Below are 21,469 nucleotides of genomic sequence, written 5' to 3' on the forward strand. Positions count from 1 at the left end.
TGAGTAGGGCAAGAGCAACCTAAAGAAGAGCTTTGTGGGCAAGGGGAGGGCATGCGGACAAGGTGGTATGGATGAGGTGGGAGATGGGCAGGACCAGGTGTGAAAGGCTTCAGTGGTCAGAGTGAGGGATTGGCTTTTCCCTAAGCCTGAGGGGGAGGCACTTGAGACTTTGAGATAAGAGAATAATGTGGTATGATTTGCTTTTTTTTTTTTAAAGATTTATTTATTTATTAGAGTGAGAGAGAGAATGAGTGGGAGGGGTAGGGGAAAAGGAAGAGAGAATCTCAAGCAGACTCTGTGCTGAGCTTGGAGCCCAACACAGGGCTTGATCCCACAATCCTGAGATCACGACCTAAGTGGAAAACAAGAGACGGACCCTTAACCGACTGCGCCACCCAGGCGCCCCTGATTTGTGGTTTTTAAAGTTTCCTCTGGCTGCTATGTAGTGGGTGGATTGCCCTCAGTTTTGTGATTTAGGGAGTAGACTAGAATGAGAGATAGTGGTGGCCTCCATTTACTAGGCAGTAAATGGAGATTTAGAGAGAAGTGGTTAGATTCTGGCCATTCTGTAGGGAGAGTGCATAGGACTTGCCAGGGGATGCATTGGAAAGAAGGGGTTTGAGGGAAAGAACAAAATCAGGATGAGTTTCTAGATTGTTGGCTGGAGTAACAGACTAGATGGTAAGTCTGCTTCTCATGGTTACGAAGACCTGGGGAGGAGTAGTTTGTGCCAGAAAATCATGAGTTCAGTTTTGTTCATGTCAAGTTGCAGAGGCCTCTGTGATACCCAGGTAGAGTCTGGAATTCCCAAGAAAGTTTAGGTCCAGAGAAGCAGATTCGGGGCTTGACATAAAGTCATGGGACTGGATGAAGTTAACTTGTGAGAAGTGGCTCTGGGGTAGATTTCTGAGATACTGCAGATCCAGATGCTGAGCTGGGGCGCTGCAGGTCACATGGCCAGGGATCTGGAGGAAGAAGAGATGGGTGGCTTCACAGAAGTGAAATCACGGAGTTTGCAGCAGGGGAATATTCCCCTTGAGAGTGATGCTGAATGGTCAGTCCTGCCTAGTGCACAGTGTGTGGAATTCAGGGGTCTGTGGTAAGGAGAGCGATGGGCGCAGGGTAGGAAGCACATACCAGAAGAAACACGGGACAAAGGACAAAGACCCTTGTGATAGCAGCCACACGGGGGCTCTTGATGGTCTTTTGGGAAAATTGGGGCTCTTGCTCATTGTGTGACATTTGAGTACTATCCATTTTGAAACCTTTTCCTTCCCTGTTACCAGATCAGGTTTATCTTTAGTGCAGCCTCATGTGAGCAGTACACCTTGAGTGACTTCCCAACCTAGCTTTTCCTTTTCTTCAATCCGTAGCTTGTCTGCACATGTCTAAGTAGATGGTAAAGGCCTTGAGGGTAGGTACGATAGGAGACCAGGCTTGGAGGAAGGATAAGATTTGGGAGGCAGAATAAAGGTGTGGAAGATGGGAAGGGAAAGAGAGACAATTGAGTTACAAAGAAAATGAGCAGTGTATTTAACATGCGGGTGAAAACTCTAGTAAGTAGTACAGTTTTACTTATGACGTGTCCCACCTACTTTTTTTTTTTTTTAAGATTTTATTTATTTGTCAGAGAGAGAGAGAGAGCACAAGCAGGGGGAGCGGCAGGTAGAGGAAGAAGCAGGCTCCCTACTGAGCAGGGAGCCCAATGCGGAACTCGATCCCAGGACCCTGGGATCATGACCTGAGCTGAAGGCAGACACTTAACCGACTGAGCCACCCAGGCATCCTTTTTTTTTTTTTTTTTTAAGATTTATGTCCCACCTACTTCTAAAAGAGATTTGAAACCACTGACATGTAGATACACATCGTAGAACCACTCATTCATCCTACAAACATGTATTGATTGCCAGTAATTACCCCACAGAAGAGGCTGGGCCACCACGATGGATGACCCATGGCCTTCCCTCAGGGAAGAGAGACATGAAAACAGTTAACTGTACTATAATAACAGACAAGGGGAGAAAGGATTAATTCTGTCTGATTCAATTTCAACAGGGAGCTCCCAGAGGAAATGCTATTTGGCTGTAGAAGGATGAAAAGATGTCAGTGAGGAAGAGGAGAGGAGCTAGCAGGGAAGCCAGTCCTGGGCAAAGAGCATGGCAGGAACAGATCAGGAGGCTCAGGAGCGAGTGTTGTGGTTACGAGGGAGGCAGGGTTCCAGCGGTAGGTAACGGAAGGCAAGTGTTCAGTGCAGAGGCTCCAGAAGGTGGCTGAGCCCAAGCTGACCTTTATTTTTGTAGGCAGGAGGGATCAGGGGTTTGGCTTGGTTTCATTAAAGAATAATTTATCAGTAATCTTAGATGCCTTTTGGCTTAAAATGCATAGTTTTAAAATTTTTATTTTATGTTATGTTCAGTAATCTCTACAGCCAGCATGGGGCTCGAACTCATGACCTCAAGATCAAGCAAGAGTCGAATGCTCCACCAAGTGAGTTGGCCGGGTACCCCAAAATACAAAGTTTTTTTTTTTTTTTTTCCATTTTCAGTTGACTTTATTTTTTCACAGAGCACATTTAGTTTCAGAGCAAAGTTGAGGGGAAGGTATGGAGATTTCCCACATACCCCGCCCCTGACCGCACACATACATACCCTGCTCCTCATCAGTGTTCGCCACCTGAGTGATACATTGGTTGCAGTGGGTAAACCTACGCTGACATAGGATAGTCGCTTGAAATCCATGGTCTGTGTGAGGATTCACTCTTGGAGTTCTGTGAGTTTGGACGAAAGTATAATGACATATCCATCGTGATGGTATCATACAGAGTATTTTCACTGACCCGTAATGCCCCTGTTGGCTGCCTGTTCATCCCTCTTCTGCATTCCCTGGCACCAATTGATCTGTGTACTGACTCCATAGTTTGGCCTTCTCCACCACGTCATTTGGTTTGAATCATACCATATAGAGCCTTTTCAGATTGGCTTCTTTCACTTAGTCATATGCATTTAAGGTTCGTCCATGTCTTTTCATGGCTTAATAGCTCATTTCTTTTTAACCCTGAGTAATATTCCATTGTTTGGATGTACCACAGTTTGTTTATCCATTCACCTCCTGACGGACATCTTGATTACTCCCAAGTTTTGCCGTTATGAACAAAGCTGCTATAAACATCTGCATGCAGGCGTTTGTGTGGACATAAATTTTCAGTTCCTTTGGGTAAATTCCAAGGACTGCACCTGCTGGATCACACGACAAGAGTATGTTTCGTTTTGTAAGGATCATAGGCTTTTAAACAGAGAAGTAATTGATCTTTATTATAGAAAGCAAGTTTGTAAATGGGCATATCAGTTTTTCACCCCGCTCATTTCTAGTCCTGTGTGTCCCAATGCTGAGAGAATATCACTCCTTAGATGAGTTGCCACCACATCAAATAAAAATGTTGAAAACTCATATTCTTCCTTCTCCAACACTGTCTATATTTTGTTTCACACAAATATGCATGTGTGTACTATTATGCACCTCTTAGTACCTTAAGTGAGTATGAAACTATGTCGATTTATTAGATTCGTCATGGTACTTTATGTGCTAGAGAAACTATTTCTTGATGTTTGTGTATTTAATAGCATGAAAGAAGAAAGTACGCCTTCTAATGGGTGTATCTTAGATCAGAGGTTTTTAAAAGTCAAATGTGTGTATATGGTTTATGTGAAAGAAAAAAACAGGAGAGCTTTGTTTTAGGAACATCTGTGTCTTGTGGATGACATTTCTTAGCTTTCTTATGTGAATTTATAAATGAAAAATGAGCCACTTTTACAGTTTATTTGGTGTAACCTTCCTTCCTCAGTATATAGCACAGAGTGTATGCTGATGAATCATATGCAATGGGATTTTAAAATCAGAACGTTTCAGAATTGCTGGATGTCTGAGTGTCTGCAACGGCTTAAAACATAAACGGCTAAGAAAGAATTTCAGGACTTTTAAAGAAAATCCAGGTGTCTTTGTTATGTATTCCTCATGCAACACAACTGTAATGAAAGATGTCTTTTTCTTTTTCTTTTTTTTCCTGTCTCCCCATACCCATGCAAAGTTAATGGTTTAAGGAAAATACTCCAAGCCCAACAGGTCATGTCAAATATTTGGTTTGGTAGGATTAATATTTCACTGCAAAGCAACAGTGGGAGCGGTGTCCTAGTTTTAGGGATGATTATGTAGACTAATGAGGCCCATCCGTTAAAAAACTTAGAGAAAGAGAAAGCTATTTATCATGTGGACTACACTGACTATACTTAGAGGACACTGAAGTAGGTATTAAATACAGTGGGTTTACATTTAATTAAAATTGTTCTTTTTGCGATGTTAAGGTTAAAAATTATGACACTGTGCAAATGTTTAATTTTTTTTTTTAAAGCCTCAATGGTTTGTTATTCTGTATCTCACTCCCCACTGGCTAAAAATTGGCTTTTCACTTAACCATCCTCTGAATTATTTCCATTACAACACATCTCAAGAATTACACTCGGCTGGGGCAGTTGTAATTTTGTATCTCAGCCACTAGAGGGAAGTGACTCTTATTTGTTCTGGGGAGAGGTCTTTAATCTCTGTGATTCTGTTCCTCGTCATTGACCCTTAACCCGGAAGGGTTATCCTTACCATTGGGACCACCCCTGCCCCTGTTTCAGAGAAGAATCTGTGGGAAGGAGAAGACAGAATTAAGGACATTGGTTTGTAGTTATGTCTGCCCAAAATGGGGGGTCTATCCATTTCTTCAAGACAGCTCCCAGTGGATGAGCAGCTTTCCTGGGGAAAATGAGTGGTTCTTTCAGACACACTTCATCCGTTAGTTTTGAAGTAACGGTAGCTTGATTAATACTTTTAAAACACCAGCCCCTTTTTTCAGCATTAAAAAATACTAACATAATCCTAGCAACAGTCGTATGAGGTAAGTATAATTTTTCTAATTTTGCAGAATAGGACACTAAGGCACTGAGAGGTCAAATAACTTACCCAACATCCCATAACTAGTAAATACTGATGGTGTGATCACAACCTGGGTGGTGACTCCCGTCCATGTTGTCAGGTGCTCTGTGATACTGCCACCCCATATACACCCCACGTTCCGTGCACGAAGAGACAGTCATAGAACTATGACCAGTTTGAGTCTGCAAAGGGGGAAGATATTTTGGTTCAAAAAACAAAAGGAAAACCACAGAATCAAAATTTATACCATATTTTATCCGTGAAAACATACATTTTTTACATCTTAACCTATCTGGAATCAGGTTGTTGGCTTACAGCTTTATTAGAGGAAACAAGATATTTGTCTGAAGACATAACATATCAATTCTGTTAATCATTAAATTTAACAATCACAAAAACGAAACTTTTGGAAACAGTTTCTATTTTATTTATTTATTTATTTTTAAAAGATTTTATTTATTTGACAGAGAGAGACACAGTGAGAGAGGGAACATAAGTAGGGGGAGTGGGAGAGGGAGAAACAGGCTTCCTGCTGAGCAGGGAGCCCAATGCTGGGCTCCATCCCAGGACCCTGGGATCATGACCTGAGCCGAAGGCAGGCGCTTAACGACTGAGCCACCCAGGCGCCCCAAAACAGTTTCTATTTTAGATCTTAGCACTTCATAAGAATTCCCAAGTGTGTGTGATGATTGCTTAGATATGCAGCAAACAGACAAATACTCACAACATGTTTCACAGGAAAAAAGGCTTAATGTGGGATGTGGGAATGTTTGACAGTATGTCAGATGGGACTTGCAAAGGGAAGATCCCTAGAACCTTGACATTTAAAAAATGTCCCTGAAATTTGCCTCTTCTCGATTCTTGGAAGCACCTTTAAGCCATCTCTGTCTCTCCTCGCCCCTTCTTGTGCATCATCTGCTTGAGGCTGTTTATTTTTCTGTAAGGAAGCCAGTTACTTTCATCAAAAAAAAAAAAAAAAAAAATGTAACAGTAAGAACATTTGGGGAGAACGATTTGTCTTCAGAGTGATTTTGCCCAGTCCTTGATCAGTTAAAGTTCTCATTGTCCTATGGAAGTATGTGACAGCTCAGAATTATTCAAGCAAATTGGGCAGAGTCTGTGGTACTTGGGAATGGAAGCACAGCAGCAATGCCCATGTATGGGTCTAGCCAAAAGCTATATTGACACACAAGTTGGAGCAGTGTGAAAATGTTATTTTATTTGTTAAATTGTTACTTTTTCCCCCACACTGACATTTTGAAACCAACTCTTCTGAGGAAAGAAATATAGTTGCAGATAAACAACAATCTGCAATTAAATAAGTATTCACACTAGGCAAAAGCTGTTTCAACCAAGGAAGAAGGAAACATTTTTCTAGAATAAGTAAAACATGATCAATATTTTCACTTGAAACATGAAAGAATTTTTAGACTGTCTTAAATCTCTGTTTTAGATACTTGTATTCCATGTCCCATTTCCATTAATATTTTTTTATCTATAATCAATCACAGAATAGGCAAAGACTGTATATATATATATATATATATATATATATATATATATACACACACACACTGAGAATTTTGCTTTTTTAGCTTTATTCTAGATCTCTCTCTTAGGGCTTTTTTTTTTTTTTCTCTCCAGCAAGTCTTTTCATAGGGAGATGTAGAAGAAGTGAAATACAGACTTCAAGTTTGCCAGGTGTTGACAGCTCTGTGGAAGCTTCACTGTGACAAGAAGTTAAAATAATTTCATAAGGTGAAATTTATGGATTATCAGGGGATTTCTCTTACTCATGTTTCGCTCATTCTTTCTTAACAAAGAAATTGATACAAATTTTTATATGGCCTTGGAAACTCAATTAATTGTTTTGAAATCAGTAATAAACTTTCATTAGAAGTATATTCTATTTATGAAGTCAGCTTTCATACCCAAATTTAAAGAGCCATATCACCACAACTATTCTATATTACTTCATCTCTCACTTCATGATAAATTTATCTGGTCATATTTCTCTGAGATTTTTTTTTAATTACTTAATCAGTTTTGGAAACTGCTAGATAGGAATCTATTCTAGAGTTTCGTACAATCTGACATGTAGATTAGTTGTGGTTTCATAGGGGAAACATGTTATTTATTTTTTATTTACTGGGCTTTTTCTAGGAGTATAGCATGTTATGATTTAGTTATTCCCTCCTGAAATGCTGGTTCTTTGGATGAAAAATAAAAGTAGGAATGATTTGGAATTGTGTCAGTGAAAGCTTCTCAAGATGTGACTCTGAAATACAGAACCTTAAATTCCTACTCCGCTTGAAGAAGCATTTATGCCCTAATCTACTCCTCGGTGGTGAGTAGGGTGGGAGAGGTGTGTTACAGATTCTAGGCATGACATTCTTCCCACACTTAGTGTGCATCTATGAAAGATGCCCGCCTGGGCTCCATGCTCTGCTCTGTTCATCTGTTTATTGTTTTCCACCTGTTCTCTTATTTGCTTCCCTTAGAAGCAGCTCATTGAAAACAAATTCAGTAATTTATATCATGACTTATATTTATGAAACACTACAAAGACTCCTTTCCTCCCTCCCCTCCAAAGTTGTCCTTGTCTGGATACTTACATTAACGGATGGGCTTAACTTATAGACCACATGTTGACTGGTGGATATTAGACCCACCCAGAACTTCCATTGCCTGTTTTATGTTCGATAAGCACCTCCTAAAATGCCCTTTGTAATTTGGGAGACTAGGCCAGAGCTCTCCGGTTATGTTAAGTTACATGTGGTAGGATTTGCTCCCCATTAAAGCTGAAAGTAACAAGTAATGTGTTGTTTTTGGGTACCCTACAGATACCTGGCAGCTCACAGAAGTATAACTGTTCCCATTTGTGGCACAGAATGACTGAATGAATCTTTCTGAGCCATGAATTCCACGGTAATGTTTTTAAAGCTGTGGTACTAGGCATTAACAAAGGATAAATAAAAGAAGTGATTATTTTGAATGGGGAGAGAAAGGGCTTTGATGATGTCACGTGCCACCCAAAATGCTCAGTGATGATTATGTTTATCTTTCAGCCCCCAGCAGTTTATTGTCCACTGTTTTGAACAATTGAAGTTGTCCCTCCCCGAGCTTCAACCAGAGACAGCCTGGGCCCTACTACCTACCTTTTCTGTGTGCTTTTGTATCAAGCAGTGTTGTTTGCAGGGAGTTAGAAGAGGAGTTGGCATCAAGGCAATTTGAGGTGATAATGGAGCAAGTTAACTAAAGACCAGGAAATACTGTTAAAATATATCATGTGCTTTAGTATATATTAAAACAACAATAACAGAAATGAAAGAGTAAAATAAATCACTTAGGACGGACTGTTTCCAGTTTTCCATGATACGTACAAATCCTTTCCAGTGTTCCTGTGTGTTCTGTGTGATGGTAATCATGCCATAGTTAGGCTACTTCTGGGGGAGATTTTCCATGTATGTATTACTATGCTGTTATATAATTTGTAATGATCATTTTGGGTGGCTGCATAATTAGTAAATAAGCCATCTACCCTTGATGCGTGTGTGACAAATAAGAGAGACAGTAGTATCGGCCTCAGGGCCTTACAGCCCTCTCACTGAAAGGTTTTACGGCTTCACTTCTATTTTTCTCTAGTGAGGAGGGGTGGGGAGGGGACTTAGTGGCCATTACTCTTGAGGAGCCCGTCTCCAGATTTGGATTGGCATCATTCACTCAACACGCTCCTGTGGCCATGAGTGGACTCCGCCCTCCTCCTTGTACGTTTCTCTAAGACTTTTAATTTCCTTCCATATATAAACCCCGCTGGAGAGTAAGACCTTCAACATTATCAATAAAAACGTTGATTCGTCGGGGCGCCTGGGTGGCTCTGTCGGTTGGGCATCCAACTCTTGATTTTTGGTTCAGGTCATGATCTCAGGGTCGTGGGATCGAGCCCAGGGTCAGGCTCCTCCCTGAGTGTGGTCTTGCTTGGGATTCTCTGTCCCTCTCCCTCTGTTTCCCAGCCCCCCTTGCTGTCTCTAAAAAAAAAAAAAAAAAAAGTTAATTCCTAGACCCCTAGATGGGATTGGTTGACTGTGGAATACAAGGAAGATCAAGATGTAGAAACGGGCATTTGCCAAAGAGGGAGAGAGGTGCTAGGAGAGGAGACAGATCAACTATGTCTGTTCCTCCTCAATGGGATGGAGAATTTTGCTGAGCAGGTTGACATACCGGAGCCAGGAGCCTGGCACTGTGAGGTGGGTGGCCAGGAGGTTGCAGACCTTGAGCACTCTTGCCATGGTACTCAAAATTCTCATCTGTTCACTGCAGTGGGCAGGGAGGGTGTGTGTGTGGGGGGGTGCGCACATGTTGATTATGTCCCCAGGAGGATTGAGTTTCCAGCCTTGGAAAAAGGTCACACTGCCCAAGTTCATTTTTAGTCATCTTTTCAGAGGGGACAAAGTAACACTTGACTTCAGCCATACTTGTTGTGATGGACTATAAAAAGCTAATAGTTGTTTTTTTTTTTTTTTTGGTTCATTTCTTAATGAACCCTTAAAATCTGCCTAAAAATCACAGTCTTAAATTTTCATTGTTCTTTTATTAATAATCATGAAGATTGTCTGTAATGACAGTGCTTTAAATGAAAAGCCATCCAACCAGTTGACAAAAGGCAACATGGTTTTGGAAGCATCCCCCTAGGGCTTGTATGTAGAAGTTAGAGAAATAGAAAAATAACAGGTTTGTGTGTATATATATGTTTTAAGCCTTAAAAAATAATGTGTGTGCATCCATGAAGTCTGCTGAGTATCTGTGATGTACTCAGAGGCCTGCAAGATGCATAGAAACTATCCTTGTACTCAGAGTGCTTAAAACCTTGTGGAGAATTGGCCCTGTAGACAATTGTGCTCTAGTAAAATGACTGCTCTAAAAGAGGCGTGTGTATGTATAAAGTTCATTCGAGATCCAGGAGGAAAACCTCTCAGGTCTGCAAGAGAAAGTCAGGCTGACTTAGCTGGAGAGGTGACCTTACATTTCTCACTTGAAAGATGAGCAGAAGTTTTCCAGTCAGAGGAGGTGGAAATTCTAGGAACAGGGAACAGGATGTGCAAAGGCAATGAGGCAGTGAGGTATGGCACAGCTCCTGCGTCTGGGGAGCTGAAAGTAATTCACTCTTTCTGACAAGTACATACTTTTTTTATTATTGGAGCATAAACCACAAAGGGACATGTGTCCAAGGATGAGGCAGGAGCAATAAGGGACTGTATTTATAAAGTATTCCATTTAAAGAGGTTTTGATTTTCCAACAACTAACCTCTCAAACTCTAATGTGCAGAAGCCCCCCTGCCCCTTCTGGCACTTGGGTGGAATGCAGATTCCTGGGCTTCATGCCCAGAAATCCTCAGTCTGTGGGTGTGGAGAAGCCTCCTTAAATCTGCACTCCAGGTAATTCAGTGAGGGTGGGACAGAAACTGTACTTAAAGGAATATTGCTAGAACAGTGGGCAACCACTGAATTTTCTTTCACAGGAGGGAGAGTCAAACAATTGTGTGCACACGTCAGGGCTGGCAGCTCTAGAGGAATAGTTTGCAGTGGGGAGGAGGAAGACATTTTATGAGTCCAGGCAAGAGGTAATGGAGGCCTTTGACCAGGGGGCCCCGTACAATGTGAAAATCTGCTCTGTTTTTACTTTATGTACAGTGAGAACTTAATTTATTTTTCTCTCAATTTCTAATTTTCCCAACTAGTGTATTTTTGTTGCATTTAAATGAGATTTTTTTCTACTCTCTTGAGTTTTCTATTTCTGCTGCGTACATGTCATCTGGCCCTGTTTTTCTTTTATCATTGATGTATTAGCATTCTTTATAATTCTGTATGTGCTTCATTTGGTAAAAGCCACCTGTAGAGATCATTCTTACTTCACACCGACAGATACTCATCTATCACCCATCTGCCACTATATTGGATGACATGATTGACTGTTGCTACGGCTCTTAAACCTGGAATAACTTCTTTTTGAAAGTTTTTTTTTTGATAACTATTAACTTTAATATACTTGTCTTCTATGATATGTCTTACAATACATTGGTTCAAAGAATGTTTCTTTGGTTGGTACCAGAAACTTGGTCTGTGCCTTTCGGTCCTCATAATCCAGCTAAGTAAAGACAGTAAAATCTAAATTATCTAGCATCATGGGAAATAACAAGTTTGTGTTCGCTGGGAAGAGGGCAGAGGTAATCCCAAATTACAGCCAATATAATATCTTAAAGTTAGGAACATCTTTTTTTTCTGCATACATGTTGGCTAATATTAAAATAGAGCTTGCTTTGTCAAAAGTAAATGATTTTGGGGGCACCTGGGTGGCTTAGTAGATTAAGCGTCTGCCTTTGGCTCAGGTCATCATCCTGGGGTCCTGTGATCAAGCCCTGCATCAGGCTCCCCTCTGCCCCCCCACTCGTGCTCGCTCTCTTTCTCAAAATCTTAAAAACAAGTAAATGTTCTGAGCAATAAAAGAAGAAAGTCTTCATGTACAGCACAATGAAATAATTCTGGAATTCAGAATTGGTCACATAAAATGCACAGCCTGACCAGTCTGCAAATAACATATATATTCAACCCAAAACACAGCCCTGTATGGATTTATAACCCAGTCAGCTTTGAAAATACCCATTTGCCCAGTTGCCATAGACAGGTAAGGATTTATGTGTAGAAACAGTTATTTTTCATTTTTATATTCTGAAATTCCCGGGAGTAGGAAAGACTTCATTGTTAAAGCAGTGTTAGTATTTCTAAGGTTTTTAGAGCTTTTACATTTGCATTTTATTTTGCCAAAAGATGCCAATCCAATTTTAATGAAAATGTCCATGTAAAAGTGTATCGTTTTAAGTTTGTAAACTCTTCACAGTATTCTAAAATTCACAGGAACATAAACTTTCAGGTCATGGTAAAAGGACTGTCAAATATATGGCTTCTGGGAATGGAGTTTTTTTCCTAATTAAAAATAATAGGACTCATTATAAAAAAGAATAGACACACACACATATGTATAAAGAAAGAAAATCAACCATGATTCTACACTTATAGATGGCCACTAAAAGTATTTTGTTCTCTTTTGTATTCATAAACATTCATATATATATATTATAAGCAAGTTATATCCTAACTGCTCCAGTTATTTTTTCTGTGTTGTTTTTTTTTTAAACACATTTCTGGAGCATTTCCCATTATGTATACTTTACATATGTGGTCTTAGTTTCCTATGGCTACTGTAACAAATTACGACAAGCTAAATGGTTTAAAACAACATATATTTATTCTCCTAGAGTCCTAGGGGCCAGAAGTCTGAAATCAGTTTCACTGGGCTAAAATCAAGGTGTCTGCAGGGCTGAGCTCCCTCCAGAAACAGTAAGGTGGAATATGTCTTCTTGACTTTTCCAGCTTCTTTCTAGAGCTGCATTCTGTGCATTCCTTTCATTCCTTCCTCCATCTTCAAAGTCAGCAGGGTTGCATCTTGCTTGTGTCACAATGCCTTCTTTATAGCAAATGTCCCTCTGCTTCCCTCTTACGAAGACACTTACTACATTTAGGGCCCACCCTCATAATATAGGAAAATCTCTCCCTCTCAAGACCCTTAATTTAATCACATCTTCAAAATTCCTCTTGACCTACTAGGTAATGTATTAACAGGCTCCAGGGATTAGAACTTGGATATCATTGGAATCTATTATTCTTGTCTTTATTGGTTTTAGAGTGTTTTATTTTATGGCTATTTCAGTCTTTATTAGCATTTGCCCTAATAAAGTTAAATTTATTAACATTATTAACATGTTGTACCTTTGGTTTTTGTCACCCATATTGTGCAATTATAAGGAATTCTGAGATTAATTTCCACATGCATAAATGTTTGTGTATATAGTTGGTTATATTTGTGTAAGTTTCAGAATGTCAGTTCATAGTTAAAATATATATTTGTATGTGTATATTATATGTATACGTATGTAGCAGACATGTACATTTATGTGTGTGTGTGTGTGTGTATTGGTGATGTATGTGTTGGGGTGTGTGTGTGTGTGTGTGAAAGCTATCTCCAGATAGCTTCCCAGATAGTTAGTAGAGAGAACTTAGGTCCTTCTGCTCTCACCAGCATTGATGGTATTTTTGTTTTCATCTTTGCCACTTAAATGGGTAAAAATATTTAATTGACGCTTTGATTGCCTATCCATGAAAACAGACTGAATACTTTTCATTCTAAACATTGTATTTGTTCTATGAATTAATATTTCTTTTAAACTCTTGGTTGGTTGGTTTGTTGGTAATGAAAATGACATAACTTACTAGATATAGATACTAAGGCTAGCTTGAGAACTCCTTGGCTAAAATATTTCGTGTCTTCCCTAAAATAATAGCCTCTGATTTGTGGAATACTGTGAATCAACTTGAACAGTGGAATAAAATTCTGACTGTTAGCAGAAGCACATGGTTTCTACCTCAGTCTGTATATGCTCCCTATGTGGTACGTTGATGGAAACTCTTATCTCTTATTTTAGTGGGATAATTTTCCCTGACTTTAGATGTCTGACCTGAAAAAATATTCAAGAAAAGAAGAACTGATAAATTAACTTGAATCTTACATTACAGAAAGGTCTTAGTGTCAGCTACTAAAGGGCTAAATATAACTACCCTGACCCACTTAAACCAAATTGACACTTGTGATAATTGCACTGTAATTCATGCTCAGGAACCGGATAAGAAATGATGAACCTTAGACCCAAGCTTCTGGATCAAGAAACTCCATGTCCTTGAAGTTAATTCCAGATTGAGAGACTAATGCAATGATTACTAACTGGGGGTCACTGTTACAGTCAAAGAGCATTTAGTACTTCATATAAACTAATTATATATATATGTATGTATATGTATACATACATAAAACTATATATGCATGGTCTCTCTTTTCTGAGATTTTGAAATCTGAGACAACAGACCTGCCTAATAGGTACAGCAGTGGAGTCATGAAATTCAGGAGGAATAGATCCAAAAAAGCTTTTTAAAACATGTACAAACTGAGTCTTCAAAATATCAGGATGTTATACCCGACTTTGCTATCAAGTATCGTTTTAACCCTGAGCAAACCTTTTTTCCTTTTCTCCCTTCTCTCAACATTCATCCAAATGGTTGTATTGAGGATTTAAAGATGAAGGCGATAGAGCCCTTCCCTCAAGGAGCTCTTATTCCCATGAGGATTGATCTGCAAACAAACAGATTTTGATTTTGATACAGTGGTAGAACCTTTTCTCTGCAGAAGCTCTCAGGAGGAGAGGCCAGCAGAGGGATACCCAACCTGGTGGGGATAGGGAACCTCAAAGGAAGGCTGCCTAGAACAAGTGGCCAGAAGTCCAGTCTTAAAGTAAGATAGGAGTTAGCCTTCCTCTTTGTGAGATGAGGGGTCTGATCTCCAAGCCTTGTTCTCTGCTCCCAAATTGGATTGCTTAGCTCTGTTACAGGCCACTACTCTGTGTCACTTATTGGTGGACCTTCCAGACAGCTGGTTTAGAATGGAGTGACGCACTCATCTCTGGTTCCCTCTCTGTCATCTCCTGTAGGGTGACCCTTGCAGCAGCCCCATTAGGATGATAGACCTTTTCTGTCCACTTCCTCTTGCAGAGGGTAGAGGGGTAGAGCTCTGTCAGCCTAACTGTGCGGCTTCTCTTGCTGGTGAGCCAGAGGATAGAGTGCTAGGGTGATGTGCTTGCAAGCAGTGATCATGAAACCCAACCCGGTCCTGTATGGTGGGCTGTACCCACACATGTTCGACTCTACTTCTCTATCCCACCCATCAAGGAGTCACCAGTGTGGGAGATAAGTATTTCGTTGTCTGTATTCATCTGTTCTCTCCTCTTGGATTTTTGCAAGTTATTGGTTATTTGCTACATTTCCTGAGCCGATGATTCTCCTAGAATCCAAGGAGTACCTGAGGAAAATGTTATGTTCTCTTCCCATTCTAACCAGTCTTTAGCCTGGTCTTTGCTCTCTCGGACCTTAGCCTTCAGCCAGCCCTTGGGGATTATGCAGTTTTCTGCTCAGCCTGTCAAATATAAATCAGTTTTATTGTGTTAGCTTTATCTCCTCACTCTATCAATGTGAATCTACCTTGTGATAGTGTTTAAATTTTTTTTCATATTCCAAGGATGATATAACCTTACTTATTATCCATCTTTTGGTGTCAGGCATTCACATCTATCCTTACATGATAATTTTCACTTATCTCTTTTATCTTCTTTCATAGTTTGGTAATGTGAGCAAAAAAAAATTGTTTAATAACACTAGTAGAGTTTTCTATCAACCTACACCACTTTGATGCAACTTTCTTCACATCTCTAGCTCCACCTTTAAGCTTTATTTCTTAATATGTGCAGTGATTACAAGGATGGCTTATTCAGGATGGGCAATTTGCTGCTCACACTTCTACCTTTCAGTTCGCAAGGCAGCATTTAGAAGGTGACCAAAGTAGACCTGTAGGTATGGACAATATTAGGGAAGTAGTCACTTCTAGGTGCTCTAAAAACGGGGTTGGATAGAGATCCAAGTTAGTTTATAGCACAATCCCTGGGGGAGGCCAAGATCAGGTAGAATACATTTGGAAACTCGGTATCAACACCACTGTTCATAGTGTCTTCCCATTGGAATTGGCCTTGTGGCCAGAGTGTCGGTGCAGGGAGCTGACAGATTCCCGGGCTATACACCTGCGTTAGAGAGCTTAGTCTCCCACAGTGTTTAAGTTCAAGGAAGTCTCCAGGGATATTATCTGCAACACTGTTCTGTGTAGGGTGGGAGAAAACCCTAATGAGTGGGCATGGGGCCGAGGGTGGGAAGTGGATGGGAGAATTCAAGTCAGTGAAAAGAACACGGAATTCTTTGTATATAAAAGGGGGGTAAACAATGAAGAATTTGACCTGTTCTTAAGTACTCATTTCATTCTAAGCCAGCATTTCAGTAGTGTGACAAGCTCATTTTTCATTGCCATTTACCTTTCTTATAAAAACAATGGCTCATAATATCATCTGATTAAACCAGTGAGAATTCTGGATCACAAAGCTTGTCCATTACTGTGTAGGCTGTTATTGTGCAATAAGTAGAAAATCTTGCTGAATATCTGTATATTGACTTAGACCAGCTATAGTCTTAAGAATTTCCAATAATCTCAATTTCCTCTTAATTTTGTAGCCAGTTTCACTGTACTTGCAACTAAACTATAGTCTTAGCCCTTATAATTATTTTGTCTGTAGGAAAATGTCAGTAGTTCTGACAATTTTAATTCTTGTGTTTGCTGACTGCATTATCTTCTGAATCATAGGTTCCCAAATCAAGTCAAACAGGTTAGAAGACAAGTTACACTTGAGTGTCACACCTACTCTTATCTTAAACGAATGTGGGAATGTATCAGCCACTTTCACTGTGTTAAGTAGTTCATTTCTAGCTTCTCATGTACTTTACCTATTTTTATTTTTTCATTTTGGATATGACCCAAATTTTCCCAAGCCTTCTAAGTGCAAAAAACATGTTTAAGTATATGTAGTTTTAAAAAAATATATTTTACCCATCCCTTTGAAAATCTGCAGGATGGATTACCCAGAATGTACAGAGTGGAGATTGTAATGACAACTGCTCACAGGCCAGGATATTTATCATTCAATCAAGAGAAGAAAAAAATGTTTTATGTATTCATTTACTCATTTTAGTTATCATTGTTATGGGTGTTGCCCCAATACTAGGACTTTTCTAGAAGAAATAGAATACAGGAGTTGGGGGGTACAGTGTCATTAGTTCTTGGAACCATCCAGAACTTGAATTCTGTGCACTGCATCTCCTTTAAGTTCCCTCTACTCAGACACTCTTATAGGACATCCTCTTTTGGCTTTCAGTCCTTTTCATCTTTGGATCCGAAGACTCTCCCACATAGTAGTTATTTCAGTATTCAAGGACCACTATCAAGCTCCCGAAATTTTTCTGCACTTTGAACACAGAGTTTCTTCACCATGTAATGTAGATAACACACTTTCATGTCTCCTTTCCCCATCTTGATGGTTCTTCTCTGGGCAGCCTCTAATATGTAATTTTCCCTCTTAAACTCAAATACCTGTAACTGAACACAAAAATTACTCCCTGGGCTTACCTTTGGGGATGGAGGTGGTGGGTGGGATCCAAAGAGAGTTTCTCTTAGTTTTGGTTGTGATGTTTCTTAGAGCCATGTTAAGACATGTTTTCTGTTTTCAGTTCTGTTTTCAGTTACAGTGTGTAGATAAAAAGTAGTCAATTCTTTAGAACTTAAAAGTATTTTCATGGGATTTGTAAGAAGTTAAGATTCTCTGAAAAAATCAGTTGACCTGCTAACTGATAATTTTAGGGCATTTTAAGAAAAACCCAAGTATCTCAAGTATCTCCATTCAAAAAGTACTTACTAACTGCTTATGTAAATCAGGAACCATCAGATTTTGGAATTAGAGAAATCAATAAAACATGACTACAGCCTTGAGGAACTCACAGAGTAATAGGGAAGACAGCAGTAAACAGTTTGTTTACACCTCAGTGTGAGTGGTGTGTTCAACACCTCAGTGGACGCACATTCTTGCCACCATGAAAGTAGAGGGCATGGTGTGGAGTGTGCTCTGCTCTATTCCTACACCTCTCAGCACTGTATTCTTTTAACTTCTGTATATTGCTGACATTTATGCTTAGTGTGTTCTGAACACTTCTTATAGGGGCTTATATATGTCATCTTATTTATATATGTTGATCTCTTAAAGGTTGGTCCTATCATGTGCCGCCAAAATGGGGGAAATGGGCAGAGATTAAGTGACTTGTCTTAATTCATAGTAATTGTTGGATCCAGAATTCAGACCCAAGTTTTTTGTTCTTAACCAATGCTCTGCGCTACCTTTCTCAGAGGGAGGTTTTATTTAAAGCAGTAGTTCTCAGCCAGGGGTGATTTTGCCCCCCCAGAAACATTTGGCAATGTCTGTAGACATTTTTGATTGTCACAACTGGCATCTGGTGGGTAGAGGTCAGGGATGCTGCTAAACATCCTCCAATGTACAAAAAAAAAAAAAGAAAAAAAAAGAAAACCCAGAACAAAGAATTATCCAGCCTAACGTCCAAGGAATGAGGTTGACAAACGGCTTTGGAGCATGGGTAGTACTGTCTTTGTGTCAGCCTTTAAAAAAATACCCTTTTAAGTCCTTAAAAACAGTAAAAAAAAAAAAAAAAAGGAGAAGAAATGGCTTAGTATGGAGCCAAACATACTGAACCAAGTTCCTAAGTGTCTGGTGAAGTGTATTTTGTCACTTGTTAAATTGAGAGAATATTGCCACCTTTGTCTATCTTAGTAGATACCAAGGATCTGAGGAGGCTCAGTGAGAATTTCAGGAGATAATACGTAAGAAAGCCCTGTAAAATAATTATTATCAGAAATTCCCAGAGTGCTTGGGGTCTAAAATATTTCGGGAATCATGAGAATTAGATAAAGAGGATCCCAAAGTGCACTTCTGTTGTTCATCCCCCCCCTTTGTCAGCTGCCCCCCTTCCCCTTGTCTCTCTCATATTTCTGTAAGCAAGTTTGTTTCCAGTACATAGTAGGTGAACTAAACCATTTTTATGAGTTTTTTTATTAAAATCTTGTAAAATTTACTATCTCTCACCCTGTTACGCCAGAGTTAAGGCAGTTAATTTAAATCCTAATTTTTTTTTCCTTCATAGACTTTCACACAAGCATTTGTCGGTTTGGGCAGTTACTTGAATACCATGCCTTTCTTCAAGATGAACAACAGTAACATGGATTCAACCTTCCCTTACATTCCTTCAAGTCTGAACACACGTGGAAGGGAAATAATGGAGCATTTATGAAATAAACGCCAGGTAGTGTCTTTACAGGCAGCTGACCATTCCCTGGCTGTGTTTGCTGTCCATGAAGCCAAACAGGTGCACCTGCCCTAATTCAACAAATGGATGTAAACTCATAAATATAGTTGACTGACATTTTCCGTGAGTGTGGCATCCCCTAGGCGTGCTTTTCCTGCAAACAGCGTCTGGGTAAAGAGTAATTACTCACTTCCTAGGAGTGTTTTCCTGGTGATCCATTCTGCAGTGAATCACAGACCAGCCTTCAGGTGTGCGCCTCGCTCACTTCACTGAGTGTTGGCCGCTGCTGGATTTATTTATTTATTTGAGGGGAATGATCCATCTGGGGCCGTGAGCTGGGGGCGCGGGCGGGGGATGCTGGGGTCCGGGCTGCTCCTGGGCTCGCGCACGGGCCCCGCCGGCCCCCTTTCCCATGAGGCCTCGCTCCCGGGGGAGGATCTGCGGGTGGGGAGGGGGCCTCCCCCGGCCCAGCCCCTGGCCGCGGAGCCTCACAAAGGTGTCCTGTTCAAGTCAGCCTGTAGGCCGGCTTTCTGAAAGTGCTTGTAAGTTTCCTACACCGCCCGCCCCCCCCCCCCCCCCCCCGCCCCTCGAAGGGGGAGAAGAGGCGCTTTTTGTATTTCAGTTCTTTTCCTTGTATGTAGATACCAAAAGGAAACTCGGCACTGGGCATGTTCGGATGTTGAATGGTTTGCTGATAAGCAACAGCCTCCCGGAACCAAAGACTTAAAATAGTCGTCTCCCCCCCCCCCCCCCCCCCCCCGCAGGAGCTGCAAATGGTATCTGCCAAACAGATGACAAAGTACCTTGGACTGAATCACACACAGACAGCATTTTGTGCAGAACGCACGGCCCAACTCTTGTAATTACTGTTTATAGCTGCCCAAGGCTGACCAGGAGAGGGCAAATCCAAGAGGAAATAAGTTTCCTGAACCTTGGAGAAATGGCTGTGTGTTAATTAAAGGCTAGGACGGGTACTTTTCAGACGGGCTCCAAGTTGTTCTTGAGATCACAGTTCACAGCACGTTTCCTCTGGAGGGAGCGAGTAGATAATTGGGATTTTTTTTTTTTCTTCTCCCCCCACTTTTTTTTTTCTTTTTCCGTTTTACCGCCCCCTCCCTGGTTTGGCCTTATGGCCTTGAACCCACAGTGAATTCAAGAGAGAAAGAAATGGATATGTCTGACCCCAATTTTTGGACTGTACTCTCAAACTTTACTTTGCCTCATTTGAGGAGTGGGAACAGGCTTCGGAGAACACAAAGGTAAAAAAAAAACCGCGGGGATACTTTGCCTGGAGAGGGAATGTGTTGGCTTTGGAGGCAGCCAGACTGCCCAAGCCCCTTAGCAGCTGGGGTTTTGTTTACTGGGCGACAGTTTGGAAAGTTTCTCCCCTGCCAGGGGGGCACTGTTTCAGGTATTCTGTCATCCTTGCGGATTTCCTGCGTAATCCTGCTGGCCTGTGCTTCTCGAGTTCTTTTGAAATGTGGGTGAGAGGGGGATGAGTTGTGAGTGGAGGGGGGAGGAAAAAGGGAGGAGGAGAGATACTTTTGTCTGTCTCTGATCTGATCAGATTCATCCGCTTCCTTCACTCAGGCACTGGAGGCTTCTGCTTCCCTTTGTAGAGCCTTTCAGATGTTCCCTTCTATTAAATATTTGACCTTTATAAGATGCAGATGTGCAATGCAGGGATCGCTCCAGTTAGCCTGTTTCGTATTGTCTGCTTGAAAGAGACAGGTCTGCATAACTTTGCCATTTTGTTTTTTTACGGGTTTGCTGACATTTATTCCTAATACAGGCTGGCCTTTTCATTTTGTAACACATTTGACAGAATAGGTGGAGGACAAGAGAGTTTTAAAATCAGGATGAAGCTGGTGGCAGAAGTGAAAGGCAGTTCAGAGTTAGTTGCTGACACTCAGATTGAGAGAATATGATTTTGGAGGGGAGTGTTTCTCTTCTCTCCCCATTGTGTCCAGCACAGAAAGGTGGCATTATTGTGGTTTCAGAAGGGCGTGCCTTCCGAGTTGCCTAACTCTAGGTTCTTCGTTTTTCTTCGCAACTTGACTTGCAGGGTCCCCATGAATGTGTCTAAGAGCAGTGGTGCCCTCACATAAACAGGATGCTGCCTATCAGATTGGGAGCTTCATAATCTCTGTGCTCCAGTGCGTAAAGAAGACAAGAAATGGTGTATTCTCATTGTTATATCCATAACTTTGTGTAGCGTGAATGCAGATACCTCATACTTTGGAAAACTTAGTAAATTTTCCTTCCGAAATTTACCATGGTATTTTGTAGATTTCAGAAGCATCCTGCAATACTCTGAGGTGCCGTATTTCTCGGCGCACGTGCAAATGTACACCTATAAAACGCACACACCTCTGTCTGATCCTGAGTAGACTTTAAAGTCATACTTACCTTTAATACAACCTGAACAGTGTTGGTCCCACGAAACCGTGTTAGAGTCTAGATTTACATTAAGGTTAACTAGGCTTTTCAGAGGCTGTTCAGAGTTAACTAGGCTGTTCAGAGACCTAACCTTTCGGTGTTGGTCATTTTTATTCAAGATGTGTCATCCTTGCCCCACCCCCCCACACCT

General features: G+C 40.7%; 1 protein-coding gene across 3 annotated transcripts in view; it reads left to right on the forward strand.

Moving 5' to 3' along the window:
• MAST4 (microtubule associated serine/threonine kinase family member 4) overlaps window positions 1–21,469 on the forward strand; it is a 575,892-nt gene that overhangs the window by 396,993 nt on the left and 157,430 nt on the right. For 2 of the 3 annotated variants that reach the window (XM_027604896.2, XM_027604900.2), the window contains exon 1: window positions 19,725–20,138. The exons of the other annotated variant lie outside the window; for it this stretch is intronic. In XM_027604896.2, the coding sequence (XP_027460697.2) occupies window positions 20,047–20,138 (92 nt within the window). In that variant the 5' untranslated portion in view covers window positions 19,725–20,046. Of the gene's footprint in view, window positions 1–19,724; window positions 20,139–21,469 lie in introns of those variants that run through there. 3 annotated transcript variants of the gene reach the window in all.

Source organism: Zalophus californianus, chromosome 5 (genome assembly GCF_009762305.2).
Source record: "Zalophus californianus isolate mZalCal1 chromosome 5, mZalCal1.pri.v2, whole genome shotgun sequence".
Taxonomy (NCBI): domain Eukaryota; kingdom Metazoa; phylum Chordata; class Mammalia; order Carnivora; family Otariidae; genus Zalophus; species Zalophus californianus.